Source organism: Pseudorasbora parva, chromosome 1 (genome assembly GCF_024679245.1).
Source record: "Pseudorasbora parva isolate DD20220531a chromosome 1, ASM2467924v1, whole genome shotgun sequence".
Lineage (NCBI taxonomy): Eukaryota > Metazoa > Chordata > Actinopteri > Cypriniformes > Gobionidae > Pseudorasbora > Pseudorasbora parva.
In genome coordinates, this window is record NC_090172.1 from 23,224,483 (window position 1) to 23,240,546 (window position 16,064).

The 16,064-nt window shown below is 39.3% G+C and overlaps 1 protein-coding gene across 2 annotated transcripts in view; it reads left to right on the forward strand.

Annotated features, from left to right (window-relative positions):
- The window catches only part of rbpjb (recombination signal binding protein for immunoglobulin kappa J region b), an 88,447-nt gene that overhangs the window by 64,109 nt on the left and 8,274 nt on the right, over window positions 1–16,064 (forward strand). For both annotated transcript variants that reach the window (XM_067437337.1, XM_067437335.1), the window contains exons 4-10: window positions 3,626–3,791; window positions 3,932–4,106; window positions 4,325–4,462; window positions 10,104–10,216; window positions 11,713–11,853; window positions 13,574–13,729; window positions 13,838–13,941. In XM_067437337.1, coding sequence (XP_067293438.1) covers window positions 3,626–3,791; window positions 3,932–4,106; window positions 4,325–4,462; window positions 10,104–10,216; window positions 11,713–11,853; window positions 13,574–13,729; window positions 13,838–13,941 — 993 coding nt within the window. The remainder of the gene's footprint in view (window positions 1–3,625; window positions 3,792–3,931; window positions 4,107–4,324; window positions 4,463–10,103; window positions 10,217–11,712; window positions 11,854–13,573; window positions 13,730–13,837; window positions 13,942–16,064) is intronic.

The window sequence follows — 16,064 nt, forward strand, 5'->3', positions numbered from 1 at the left end:
GTTATTCCCCTTTTATTGCACCACTTTTCAGATATTAGCTGCAGTTCTGTGTCATGAGCATTCCCCCACCTCACGTCTAGACAACTATCTTTCCAAGATGAGCTGATAATGTCACTCACAGAGATCACGGCTTTACTGTCATGTACAGATTTGGTATTCAAGGTCATGCTGATTGTTATCTGTTTGCTCTAACATCCCTTTGATGATCTAGGCCACAATATACATGAAATGAGTAACGATGACTTCCACCCCAGACTCTGGTCGGTGTAGTACAGTGCGTTCTGAAATGTACCTTCTGTAGAGCTTTGCTAAGTTTTAGGTTGCCTGTGTTTTTGATTGACCATCTGATGGTGGTTTCTTGAGTTTTGTCCTGCGAGTGAAAGCTGTACCAGTACTAAACATGTTGTACTGCCACCTAGTGCTGATCTAAAGTAATTCTGATAGGTCCTGTACATTTGATGTGTAATCATTTATTCGTTCATTCATTCATTCATTCATTGGTAACACTTTATTTAAGGGATCAATTCTCGCTATTAACTAGTTAATTATTAGCATCCATATTACTATGATATCGGTTGTTGGGTATTATGAAGCATATATTAATGCCTTATTCTGCATGACCTTACTTTACATCCCTTAATCCTACCCATTGCCTAAACTTAATTAAATCCGACAAAAACTACCTTACTAACTATTAATAAGCAGTAAATTAGGAGTTTATTGAGGCAAAAGTCATAGTTAATAGTGAATGTGTTCCCCATTCATTCATTCATTCATTCATTCATTCATTCATTCATTCATTCATTCATTCATTCATTCATTCATTCATTCATTCATTCATTCATTCTTTTTCATTTTAAATTTATATCTCAATAATGTACCCCTTACAGAACATGTATTAATATAATTAGATTTTATTTACAGTATTAAACATATAAAGTAAGTATTAATACTTATTTGTATTTTAATATTTAGTTATTGCATATTCATTCATTCGTTTGTTTGTTTGTTTGAAGCAGTTTAGTTTAGTGTAGTTTAGTAACCTTTTATTGTCTCACTTAGGGGCATTTTTTTTTGCAGCATGGAAGTTGACCACCATATACAGACAAAAGCCCTATTGGGACGGTAATTGTTTCTCATGCTGACGTCCGTAAAAATTAGGGCTGTAACGATATGCGATATGAAATCGAAATCGCAATACGCAGGTCCACGAACCTGTATCGCGATGTGAGAAGGCAGAATCGCGACACACCCCTTCCAACTCCCAGAATTATCCTTCCTGTCCAGGTCCAACTTTTAAGTCAGTAGTATGGCAACATTTCAGCTACCCGGTGGAGAACAAGGATGGCAATCGTGTAGTTGACAAGACCCACACAATTTGCCGTAAGTGTTTCAAGAAGCTTCCCCAACCGGCTGGCAACGTGGTGTGAGCGTGGCATTTCTGTTGCGTGTCATCCGCGGGGCGGCTGCGTGGCGTTTTCTCTTTCTTTGCACACCAGAAGCGTGTCTGACGCGGCGCTTCTGTTGGTATTGATGTACAGGAGGCCCTATACTTCATGTTAAATATATATTGCCTATTGATACCGCAAAGAAAACGTCGGCAGTAGCCTATTGACCATACAGATATATGGTATTGACGGCAAAATAGGCTACAGAATACTGTACAGAATAAAACTGTTTTGTCCCCCCCATATCGAGGTTTGTATCGTACCGTGGGTCAAAAATCGTGATACGAACCGAATCGTGGGTTTGGTGTATCGTTACAGCCCTAGTAAAAATACATTTTGCATGCCACCTCAGTGTTAAAACTCTTGCATTCGGAAGGCAATTTATTCACGGTGGAGGAGCGAGTTTTGTGATCCTGCTCACCTGCGGGAACACTGCTCATGTGGTCAGTCGAATGATTTGTCTGCTGTGAAAATATCATATGTTTGGAATAATAAGAATAAAATCATATGAATTACTGCCGTAATTCTCTTCTGAGCAGTGATGAAAGCTTATTCTTGTAAATACTTTCCAGCATTTCAGTAATAAAAGTGGGCTAGATCTTTAAAATGCATTTAAATGACAGGGAAATGCAACGATACGGTGCTCCGCAGGGGTCAAAAAGGATTTAAACAGTTAATTTTAATGCAATGTTTTCTTGAAAACTCAGAGATGTGGATTTGGACGACAATTTAATTGCCACACGACCTTGGTGTTTGTCAAGAAACACTAGGTAATTCGGGAGAAAAACACTGACGCTCTGGATTTGGACGGCAATAAAATCACAGACTAGCCCCAGTAAATGATGAAAATACCTTACGACCCCACAAGAAACAATTACCGTCCGAGTAGGCCAAAAGACACAACTTAAATAATACATTAACATCCAAACTTTAAAAAAACAACAACCTATTTAAATTAGGTTTTTTAGCACGTAGCACATGAAACGAACATAAATTCTAATTTCCTTGAATTAGCTAAACTGACCCTATACGAAGATCCAGCAGGGAGTGTCTGAAATGAATCATGAAGGTGGAGAGATGTCAGATATAATGTAATTCGCTTTCTTAATCACGTGCATATTAAATTAATCTCACAACCCAGGCAATTTCACACCCGATTTGCTGCAGTTATTTACAGCTTTTGCCAGTGCCTTTTTATTTGACTTTCAAAGAGACAAACCAACAAATGGATGAAAATGTTAAAATCGATTCAATATATGCCTTATAAAACACAGTCAACAATGTCCTGTCAATATTAAATTTGGCTAACTACCTGAGACAAGAGTCTTTGCTGACTCCTCTTACTCAGTCTATCAGTATTCCCTGCAAATGTTCATTTATCATCAATTGTCGTACCCAAATACTTGTAGCTTTTAACCAATTCAATCAGATGTTTATCAGTAGTAATGAATGACACTGTTGCCTGATTAAGCCTAAAATCAATACTCATATCCTTGGTTTTATCAGCATTCAGGAGTAGACCGGCCTCCCAACACCAATTTTTAAAGTAATCAACATGGGCCTGTGATCCATCTCCTCACCAACCAACAAATTAACCACCACCGTGTTGTCAGCAGACTTCAAATGGACTACAACACTCATCAGTGTAAAGGATGTAGAGGAGAGGAGAAAGTACACATCCCAGAGGGGAGCCAATAGATGTAGTTATTGGATCTGACAGGCTACTATTGACCCTCACCCTCTGTGATCTGTCAGTGAGACAATCTAGTAACCAAGAGGCCATATTTGCATTTACACCTAAACCGACCGACCGACAAACAGTTATTTTAATGAATAGAGACAGAATATCAACCAAAAAAATCCAGAAAAACACCCATCTCATGCTCATCCATCCATCCATCCATCCATCCATCCATCCATCCATCCATCCATCCATCCATCCATCCATCCATCCATCCATCCATCCATCCATCCATCCATCCATCCATCCATCCATCCATCCATCCATCTGTACCCCACAACATTATGCCAGAGTTTTTCATTGTCAAGCACCACAATTATTATTTAAATTAGCTGAGCCAATATGCCATGCTCTGACATTTGTAATGAACAGTGTATTTTCTCCACAAACACGTCTCTGTCTTACAGTAACACTCCTAATTTATGTGTTTGCCTAGGTTTTTTTGTCCTCCCCCGTGCGTGTATCTGATGGGCTGTGGATGGAAGAAGAAGAGAGAGCAGATGGAGCGAGACGGCTGCTCGGAGCAGGAATCCCAGCCCTGCGCCTTCATCGGCATCGGCAACAGCGATCAGGAGATGCAGCAGCTAAACTTAGAGGGGAAGGTAACACACTCATGCACAGATGTGCTGCCAAAATGAAACGGCAAGAGCTACTCAGCAGAGCACACAGAGCCAAAACAACATGATTAGCATAACATTATTTTTTTTCTCATGAATACGCAAATCTTGCCTCTTCCCTGCAGAACTATTGCACAGCCAAAACATTATACATATCGGACTCCGACAAGCGCAAGCACTTCATGCTGTCGGTGAAGATGTTCTACGGCAACAGTGCAGACATCGGCGTCTTCCTAAGCAAGAGGATCAAAGTCATCTCTAAACCCTCAAAAAAAAAACAGTCCCTCAAAAATGCAGACCGTGAGTGTGTTCAGCACCCATATTATACTCAAAAGAAACACCTACAATGCTTTTGAGACCATTTAAACAAAAAGCATAGCCGGAATGAATAATAATGCAAAATCCGGTTGCAAAATAACTTTAAATGGAAATGAGATATTAGAGGGGGCTTTTGATTCAAACAGCATGTTCTGAAGTCTCTGTGGAGTGTTCTGACAGAGTTTCTCTCATGTGTGCAGTCTGTATAGCGTCAGGAACGAAAGTGGCGTTATTTAACCGGCTTCGCTCTCAAACGGTCAGTACGCGTTACCTGCACGTAGAGGGAGGAAACTTTCACGCCAGCTCACAGCAGTGGGGAGCCTTCTTCATCCACCTCTGTAAGTCTAACACACATTCACACACACTTTTGTGGAGCAATGTTGACTGTCAAATCGTTAAAGGAACGGTTCATACAAAAATGAACATTTGCTGTGGGTGATTCTTTGTTTAGTAGAACACTAAAGATGATTTTTAGCTAAACCCAAAGTCCTTGGTGATTGACTTAGTGTCAAATATGGCTCCTGATGAAATATTGAGGACTAATGAAGCAAAATGATCAGTCTGTGCAATAACTGTTCAGCGGACACTATCCCTGTCATAACCTGGATATACCCTACTGTTAAGAAGTTTGGCGTTGGTTAAGATTTTTATTTTTGAAAGAAGTCTCTTATGCTCACTGCATTTATTTGATCAAAAAGACAGTAAAAACTGTAATATTGTGAAATATGATTACCATTTAAAATGACCATTTAATGACCATTACCATTTAGTCCTGTGATGGCAAAGCTTTCAGAATCATCAGTGTCACATGCAAGCATTCTAATGAAAAAAGGGCTTCATGTGAACATTTGAGATGTTAAAAAGGAATCCAGCCCCAGCTGGCTGATCGCCAAAGACACCCAAACATAAGATCCACAAAAGTAACTTATTATGGTGGAATGAAATATATTTAAATTATAGAGCCATGGCTTCAGGCTGCCCCAAGGCCAAAATAATAAACAAATTAGACTTATAAATAAAACTTAAGTTTTAAGTATAAATAATCTAATCGGGGAGAAACTAAAATTACAAAGAAACTTCCCTAACTCCCTATAAATAAACAGAAGATCAAAATCACAGTCAACGTAAATGGACAGGACACCCCTGCACTCCTAAAAACACGAGTAAGAGTCGGAGGAATTCATTACAAACAAAAGTATGAAGCCGTTACACAACAAAGCATGTTAAAAGGATGATTTTGGTATCTGTGGACGGGAGGAGGAACCTTAAGCACCCCACACTACAATACAAGGCCAAGAATGAGCTCACCATCTTCAGACACAGGCACTTTAAAATGGCACATCTCCCAATCAGGTTCCTCCAGTGGCAACAGCCATCTGTCTTTACTGTCACTTTGATCAATCTAACGCATCCTTGTTGAAAATAATTATTAAGTTAAAAAAATAAGGACTGTAGTTAAAGAGTTAAAGGGGTGGTTCTTGGTTGTGTTTATGGGGCGCAGTATAACATGTCTTAATACATCTTTTTTTTTTTTTACGCAGTATTTTCCTTATATTTGACCTTTATTCCACACCGCTGTCTCCACTGTCCTTTGAACGGCTCATTTGCTTCCTGCTCCTATGAAGCCCATCCCTCCGAAAAACGCAATGATCTTAGATTGGTTAGATGGCCAAATGTAGTTTTATGTTTTTTTATTGGCTGAAGTGTCAAGCACAGGTTGTCCAGAAACACCACGCCCGTCCCTTACCATTACGGGCAGAAGTCACATCTGGGGCAGTGTTTATGTTAATAGCATGGTTTTATGATGTCAACAACCCGGGAAGAAGCTCGTTGTAGTCCAAACCGGCCGTTTTTGTAGTCAATAAACTGCCATAACTTTAAAAGACGACATCTCAGTTTGCATTGAAATTTCAGCGCTGTAACTTTGCAGATACTGTTTATGCTCAAGCAGCAACATTACACACTAACTAAAGTTAAAAAAAGTAAAATCGCATGCAACCACGGAACCACCCCTTTAAAGTACAAAGTGTTTGCCAGATTTTAAACTGTTACCCTCACTGTTAATATTATATTTGCCTTATTAGAAATCTGACCAACCACAGTTCACTTAGTCTTTGGGATCTTTAAGAGGAGGTTAATCTGAAATCTAATAAAATATAACCCTGAGAGCAAAACTGTGACTATACAGGTGTGCTTTTGCTTACCTGCTACTGTTATGTTACCTGCTACAAAACTTGCTATATCTTAAATGATTTACGAATCCAGCGACTAGTTCTTCCTCAGTGGCAGCAGCAATTGTAGCAATCTCTGAGCATGATTTTATCTCCTGGCAGACTGATTAACTCCCATCTTGAATTCCATAAACCCAGACAATTATATTGTAGCTTGTCGTTTTGAGAAAACTATTGCCATTGTGTGCATTAAGCCGCAGTGTAAATGCACCCGTTGCTGGCTATTGAGTCATTAAAGGGTTAGTTCACCCCAAAAATGAAAATTACCCCATGATTTCCTTCCCCTTAACGCATCCTAGGTGTATATGACATTCTTCTTTCAGACGAACACAATCAGAGCTGTATTAAAAATGCCCTGGCTCTTCCAAGCATTATAATGGGTAATTTTTGAAGACCATAAAAGTACATCCATCCGTCTTAAAACTGTTCCACACCGCTCCGGTGGGGTTAATAAATATCTGACAACATTTTGAACAGCGAGAGGCACGGGCGCTCACTTTTTCCGTAAGTTGAATACAGAAGGCAGTTCGCGGAAGCTAGATAATTTACTTTATAAAGTTTTAAATATGGATATTTTTCTTCACTTTTTATAATATTATTATTTTTGATATTTTGATATTATTTTTCACTTCAGAAGGCCTTTATTAACCCCCCAGAGCCGTGTGACACAGTTTTATGACGGACAGATGCACTATTATAGCACTTTTTATTTTGATGCACTTCAAAAACAGAGCAACAGTCACTTCCTTTATAAAGCTTGGAGGAGCCAGGAAATGTTTTAATATAACTCAGATTGAAAGAAGAAAGTTATATACACCTAGGATGACTTTAGGGTGAGTAAATCATGGGATAATTTCCATTTTTGGGTGAACTAACCCTTAAATAAAAATAATAGATTTTATTTATAATGCACTTTTCATTCTGAAGAATCTCAAAGTGCACCAAAGGGAAAAAAATACAAAAAATGTATAACAAGTTAAAATATAGAATACTACAAACAATCAACCAACACAGAAAACTAAATAGAAACAGAGCTGATGGTGAACAGAAACAGAGCTGATGGTGAACAGAAAACAGAGCTGATGGTGAACAGAAAACAGAGCTGATGGTGAACAGAAAACAGAGCTGATGGTGACCAGAAAAACAGAGCTGATAGTGAACAGAAAAACAGAGCTGATGGTGAACAGAAAAACAGAGCTGATAGTGAACAGAAACAGAGCTGATGGTGAACAGAAAACAGAGCTGATGGTGACCAGAAAAACAGAGCTGATGGTGAACAGAAAAACAGAGCTGATGGTGAACAGAAAAACAGAGCTGATGGTGAACAGAAAACAGAGCTGATGGTGAACAGAAAACAGAGCTGATGGTGAACAGAAACAGAGCTGATGGTGAACAGAAAACCGAGCTGATGGTGAACAGAAAACAGAGCTGATGGTGACCAGAAAAACAGAGCTGATGGTGAACAGAAAACAGAGCTGATGGTGAACAGAAACAGAGCTGATGGTGACCAGAAAAACAGAGCTGATGGTGAACAGAAAAACAGAGCTGATGGTGAACAGAAAAACAGAGCTGATGGTGAACAGAAAACAGAGCTGATGGTGAACAGAAAACAGAGCTGATGGTGAACAGAAACAGAGCTGATGGTGAACAGAAAACAGAGCTGATGGTGAACAGAAAACAGAGCTGATGGTGAACAGAAAACAGAGCTGATGGTGAACAGAAAAACAGAGCTGATGGTGACCAGAAAAACAGAGCTGATGGTGAACAGAAAACAGAGCTGATGGTGAACGGAAAAACAGAGCTGATGGTGAACAGAAAACAGAGCTGATGGTGAACAGAAAAACAGAGCTGATGGTGAACAGAAACAGAGCTGATGGTGAACAGAAAACAGAGCTGATGGTGAACAGAAAAACAGAGCTGATGGTGAACAGAAACAGAGCTGATGGTGAACAGAAACAGAGCTGATGGTGAACAGAAAACAGAGCTGATGGTGAACAGAAAAACAGAGCTGATGGTGAACAGAAAACAGAGCTGATGGTGAACAGAAAACAGAGCTGATGGTGAACAGAAAACAGAGCTGATGGTGAACAGAAACAGAGCTGATGGTGAACAGAAAACAGAGCTGATGGTGAACAGAAAACAGAGCTGATGGTGAACAGAAAACAGAGCTGATGGTGAACAGAAAAACAGAGCTGATGGTGACCAGAAAAACAGAGCTGATGGTGAACAGAAAACAGAGCTGATGGTGAACGGAAAAACAGAGCTGATGGTGAACAGAAAACAGAGCTGATGGTGAACAGAAAAACAGAGCTGATGGTGAACAGAAACAGAGCTGATGGTGAACAGAAAACAGAGCTGATGGTGAACAGAAAAACAGAGCTGATGGTGAACAGAAAAACAGAGCTGATGGTGAACAGAAACAGAGCTGATGGTGAACAGAAAACAGAGCTGATGGTGAACAGAAAAACAGAGCTGATGGTGAACAGAAAACAGAGCTGATGGTGAACAGAAAACAGAGCTGATGGTGAACAGAAAACAGAGCTGATGGTGAACAGAAACAGAGCTGATGGTGAACAGAAAACAGAGCTGATGGTGAACAGAAAACAGAGCTGATGGTGAACAGAAAACAGAGCTGATGGTGAACAGAAAAACAGAGCTGATGGTGACCAGAAAAACAGAGCTGATGGTGAACAGAAAACAGAGCTGATGGTGAACGGAAAAACAGAGCTGATGGTGAACAGAAAACAGAGCTGATGGTGAACAGAAAAACAGAGCTGATGGTGAACAGAAACAGAGCTGATGGTGAACAGAAAACAGAGCTGATGGTGAACAGAAAAACAGAGCTGATGGTGAACAGAAAACAGAACTGATGGTGGAAGTCTCTGTTAGCTCCGCAGCACACTGTGGTCCACTCCATGTTTTACATTTCTCCCAGCGGCAGTGTCCTAATGATGTCGTCGAGGCATGACAGCTGAAGACCAGATGATGGGTCTTCATGACGATTCAGATGATGGGGATCGCCGCAGCACCATGCAGGAGGCAGATAAAGTTTTCCGGGCACTTCTGGGGACACACCAGGGTCAGCGCAGAAGTCAAGCCGCTCCACAGCCGCAATACAAGACAGAACAGTGATGCAGCCGAGAAGCGGAACTTCCCAACATCATGTCGGACGCCAATGACGCTGACCCGGTGCAAACACCAGTGAGCCGCCGACACCCAGAAGAGAGAGCAGCCACAGCGAGCAACTTCAAATGTCCTTCAAACCAAAACCAACTGCAGCAATTGAAACATAAACATCAGAGAAGCGGTGGAAACCGGCGACACGACGAACAACGTCTTCTCAGTGGCTGCCAGCAATCAGTAACAGTCCCAAATGTAGCTCTGACTGTTAGACTAGTCACAAAAATAAAAAAATAAAATCTAAATCTAATAGTACATTAACATGATTTGTGGGTGGAGAAGTGGCGAATAGACAACCCCAGCGTCCTCTCCCCCACGTTGCCTAGCAACAACCATCCTTAACCGTCCTCAATTGACACCTTAAATGTCAATCAAACAACAGTATTGACAAGAAAGAAAGATAAAACCAGTCAATTGATTCATTTATTTTATCTTTATTACTCACTGTAGCTATTTGTGTGTAATGGGAAAACAAATGTCAGTGTTTTACATCTATAATGGAAGGCCTGATCACAGGATATTTTTATTTTGTATAAGACAGGATATGTCTTTTTTTATGATATTTTAGTGGATGATGAAGAGTCAGAGGGAGAGGAGTTCACTGTGCGAGACGGCTACATTCACTACGGCCAAACTGTCAAACTTGTGTGCTCCGTGACTGGCATGGCTCTTCCCAGACTGGTAAGAATCTGTCTCTATTCATCTGATGATTTCTCTCTATTTTGTTTCTATCAGGTGACAGTATATATAGGTGCTGGTCATATAAATAGAATATCATCGATAAGTTGATTTAATTCACTAATTCCATTTAAAAAGTGAAACTTGTGTATTATATTCATTTATTACACACATACTGATATATAAATAAAATGTTTATTTATTTTAATTTTGATGATTATAACCCATTCAAAAATGTGGGGGAGATTCACAAAGAGTGGACTGCAGCTGGAGTCAGTGCTTCAAGCACCACTGCGCACAGACGTATGCAAGACATGGGTTTCAGCTCTCGCATTCCTTGTGTCAAGTCACTGTTGAGCAACAGACTGAACAAAAAGGACTGGACTGTTGCTGAGTGGTCCAAAGTTTTGTTCTCTGATGAGAGTAAATTTTGCATTTCCTTTGGAAATCAGGGTTCCAGAGTCTGGAGGATCAGAGGAGAGGCACACAAGTTGCTTGAAGTCCAGTGTAAAGTTTCCACAGCCAGGGATGGTTTGGGGTGCCATGTCATCAGTGTTGGTCCACTGTGTTTTCTGAGGTCCAAGGGCAACGCAGCCATAGAAAATCTATGGGGTATTGTGAAGAGGAAGATGCGATATGCCAGACCCAACAATGCAGAAGAGCTGAAGGCCACTATCAGAGCAACCTGGGCTCTCATAACACCTGAGCAGTTCCACAGACTGATCGACTTCATGCCACGCCGCATTGCTGCAGTAAATCAGGCAAAAGGAGACCCAACTAAGTATTGAGTTCTCTACATGCTCATACTTTTTATTTTCATACTTTTCAATTGGCCAGGATTTCTAAAAATCCTTTCTTCGTATTGCTCTTAAATAATATTCTAATTTTCTGAGATACTGAATTTGGGATTTTAGTTAGTTGTCAGGTATCATCATCAAAATTAAAATAAATAAACATTTTAAATATATCTTTCTGTGTGTAATGAATGATTATAATATACAAGTGTAACACAATTTGTTTGTTTAGGGAAGAAAAGTGGCTGGAACTGGTGAACATTTAACAACTTTTAATCCAAAATAAATAAACAAACTGAAAGTAAAGGCGGGCAGCCCCTCACGGATGACTCCCCGCACATACATAACAAAACGGAAACAAAACGCAACTAAAAATCCTGGCCTGGTCCTTTCTCGTCTTGCACTGTCGTCGCTCCTCCTTGAGACGAGACCGGTGTGTCGCACAGCTGGCGCTCATTAGGTCTCGTCACCGGCCCACTCTCACGGTCCCTCGCTTCGCTGCTTGCCACAACAAGTTTCACTTTTTTAATGGAATTAGTAAAAAATAAACTTTTTGATGATATTCTAATTATATGAGAGCACCTGTATAATCAACAGATAAAAAAAGCTCATTGGCTACATGAAGGCAATACAATCTTGACATCCTAATGTTTACATGCTACTTCTAATCAACTTCACTGCCTTTCCTTCTCCCTGCACACATAGATCATCCGTAAAGTGGACAAGCAGACCGCCTTGCTGGATGCAGATGACCCCGTCTCCCAGCTGCATAAGTGTGCCTTTTACCTGAAGGATACGGAGAGGATGTACCTGTGCCTTTCTCAAGAGAGGATCATCCAGTTTCAAGTAAGTAGAGTAAATGCATTTCTTACCGTTGGTTTACTGTGCTGATAATGAGGTCTTCAGTAATAAAGAAGATGTTAGATGCAATTTTGTTGGAAATATATCCTTCGAAAATCACTTATGTACACAAGACCTGATGTCTTTCTTTAAAGGGGGGGTGAAACACTCAGTTTCAGTCAATCTCATGTCAATCTTGAGTACCTATAGAGTAGTATCAACGATAAAGGGACCGCTCCGTCAAAAACACACTTCTTTGGTAAGTTAACTGTTGATTTTGTGAAGTCCTGACAGCAGAGACCGTGGAGATCCACTTTTGCGACCGAAGTGTATGTTGTGAAGCTTCCAGTCATTTCTGCGTTCAAATCGGTTCAAATGCAGCGCTGCCTTCCCGGAATGCTGTGCTGAAGCTTTGAAGTCGCTTGATGTCACCCAGCTCAGTATGCATGAAACAGCATTTCACCCCCCCTTTAAGTAAAAGTGTATTGAAAGCTGTGAGCATTCATATATATATATTTTTTATAATGACCACCAAACTATATATTTGTCTGTTGCAACATTCCAGTTGCATTTTGTTACTCTCTAGGGTCAATACATTTGCGTAGACATGCGTTTTGCATTGAGACATAATTTTTTCCATTGCCATGTCCCTTGAGGGGCTCTGCACTCTCACCAACTCTGAATTATTATTTTTTTAAATACAGTAAAAACATTAAAATTGTGAAACACTGCTACACGTTAAAATAACTATTTTCTATTTGAATATATTTTCAAATGTAATTTTGTTCAATTCTGTCAAAATTTACTCACCCTAATTTTGCTCCAAAAAATTCAGTAAAATGTAATTTAACCGTTAAGCAGAGTCCAGAAAATGTAAAAACTCAACAAACTATACAACAAATTTTTTTTAGAACAGATTTCATATTCAACTTCAAAACATCCTTAGATCAAAATACATTTACTTGACATGCAAAATGAAGTCAAAGTCTTGTTTTCTGAGAAATTGAACAAAATTAAATAAGTTTATGCTTAAAACAAGAACAAATATCTGTCATTTGGTATATAAATTACTTTTGAATTAAGATGATTTTTATGAGTTCATTGTTCTTATTTGTTCTTGTTTTAATCACAAAATCACTTTCACAAGATCCGAATAGTTCTTATCTCAGACTATAAGCAATTTTTGTCAAATTAATTAAAAAAGTAATGGAGATCTGTTGGAAATTGTTTTTTGAAACTTTGAAGTATAACTAATATAACTCATTGAGTGCTTAGACAATTACATGTAGAGAACATATTGACAGGTTATGTTCCCTTCAATTTATTCCTTAGATTTTCTTTAATTGCCACTTAAAATAGAGGAGGATATTGTACTTTATATTGAAAGGTAAGTTAACCAGTCCATAAAATTGAAGGGGCAGATTAAAAATTATTTATGGATTTAATACTTTCTTAGTGGAGGCATTATTTTTGCTTTACTTTAAGTTAATAAAAAAATATTTTAGCAATTTCCCCTCCACATATTTATTTATTTAGGTAGTCATTTAATAAGCATCATTCTGTATTTATTACAAAATAAACCCCCTTAGGGTGATATAAGACTCCTGATTATCGAGGGATTATTTTGCATAAAAGACTATTTGATTGTATTTTACGGGCCACATTTTTTTGAATGCTATTTTTGACTTCACAGTATTTGTGTGTGTGTGTGTGTGTGTGTGTTTAGGCTACTCCATGTCCAAAGGAACCAAATAAAGAGATGATAAATGATGGTGCCTCCTGGACAATCATCAGCACTGATAAAGCAGAATACACGTTCTATGAGGGCATGGGCCCTGTACACACCCCCGTCACACCTGTGCCTGTGGTCGAGAGCTTACAGGTAACACATACGCACACAGAAGCTTGTATCTCTTACTGGCGTTGTACACTCACAAGTCTCTGCATTCAGTTGATACACCGCATGTGTGTGTTGTGTGTGTTTGAGCAGTTAAATGGTGGCGGAGATGTAGCGATGCTGGAGCTGACAGGACAGAACTTCACTCCTAGTCTGCGGGTGTGGTTTGGTGACGTAGAGGCTGAAACCATGTACAGGTATGGGTATTATTTGAAAATATAGCCATATAGGAAAAGGTATTATAAATCCTAGAGGATATGAAATGTCATGTATAATTTTATATTATAATATTATACTGGGATAGTGAATAGGTATAAACAGGGAACTACAGCTCTTTAATATACATTTATATTGTTTATAAACATGATTGATCTTCATAGGGTTTTAAAATGATTCAATAATTGTACTTCATTAGTATATTTAATACATTTGCACTGTAGTACTTTTAAATCTACAGTCCCTGACAAAAGTCTTGTCGCTTGTGTACAAATTGACCTAAAGTGCTGCTGAAATATATTTCTAATCAAGATTTTTTTACAAGAAATGGCTCATTTTAATCCCACCATCTTTTGTGATAATGTTTCAGTGAAAAACTAAACTTTCAAAAAGTATTCTAATATTCACAGCTTGGTAAAGCCCATTGAGTCAATTTTTGCAAAGACATAAGTGTTGTCACCTTGTCATATGAGCTTCACCTGTGACTAATAATGAATCAATTAGGTCTCAAGTGTGTATAAAAAGAACCCCAGTACGCTAGACCTTCACATCAACTGCAACTAGACCTCTTCAAACATGCCTAAGATTCACCCAGAGACTAAAGTTTTGATTATCAAGAGGCTGAAGACCATCCACTGCTGATGTGGCAGACACCTTCAATGTGTCTCAGCGTCAAGTACAGAGGATAATTTTTTTTTTGAAGAGACTGGAGACGTTTTTGACAAGCCCAGGTCAGGCAGACCCCACAAGACAACTGCTCGAGAGGACCGTTTGTTGGCTTGAAAATCCAAGGCCAGCCCATTTTCCACTGCAGCAGAGCTCCAAGAGACCTGGTCACCTGAAGTCCCTGTGTCAACCAGAACAGTTTGTCGGATTCTGTCTCGAAATGGCCTCCATGGTCGAATCAGTGCCCGGAAGCCAGCACTAAATAAAAGACAATTGAAAAACCGTGTGTCATTTGCCAAGGCCCACAGCCTGCTAAAAGGATGGACGCTGCAAAAGTGGCAGAAGGTGGATTTTTCAGATGAATCTTCTGTTGAATTACACCACAGTCACCGCAAATATTGCAGGAGACCTACTGGAGCCAGAATGGATCCGAGATTCACCCAGAAAACAGTGAAGTTTGGTGGCGGAAAAATCATGGTCTGGGGTTACATCCAGTATGGGGGTGTGCGAAAGATCTGCAGGGTGGAAGGCAACATCAATAGTCTAAAATACCAAGAAATCTTAGCTACCTCTTAAATTCCCAACCATAAAAGAGGCCAAATTCTGCAGCAGGACGGTGCTCCATCGTATACTTCCATCTCCACATCAAAGTTCCTCAAGGCGAAGAAGATCAAGATGCTCCAGGATTGGCCAGCCCAGTCACCAGACATGAACATCATTGAGCATATGTGGGGTAGGATGAAAGAGGACGCATGGAAGACGAAACCAAAGAATATTGATGAACTCTGGGAGGCATGCAAGACTGCTTTCTTAGCTGTTCCTGATGACTTCATCAATAAATTGTATGAATCCTTGCCAAACCGCATGGATGCAGTCCTTCAAGCTCATGGAAGTCATACAAGATATTAAATTTGAATCTCACAGCACCACAACTCAATTTGCTGACATATTTTTGTATTTACAGTAAATTTGTTCAATTTCTGTATAGGCGACAAAACTTTTGTCTTGCCAAAATTTGACCTTTCTGTCTTGATTAAATGATAAATATTTTTTTCTGTGAAAATTATTTATTTCAGTGCATTAAACATCATTTGGGAGGGTTTTAGCTTTTCATATGAGCTATTTCTAACACCAATGAATTAATTAAAAGTCAGGTTAATATCAGGTATTTCTAGAAAATAGATAAGCGACAAGACTTTTGTCAGGGACTGTAATTACTCGTACTCTTATGCCATAACAGTTCTCTTTACAATTTCATATAGACCTTTATAGTATGAGGTGCTTATTTTACTGGTCATCATGACTTACAGCAACATTTTACCAGTTTTATTAGGAGGCCTTAACTACTATGTACTTACATAAAATAGTGCAATGTACTTATTGTGTTCATATTGTATTGCAACACTTTTGAGGTGGATACGGGTAAAGTTAAGGACAG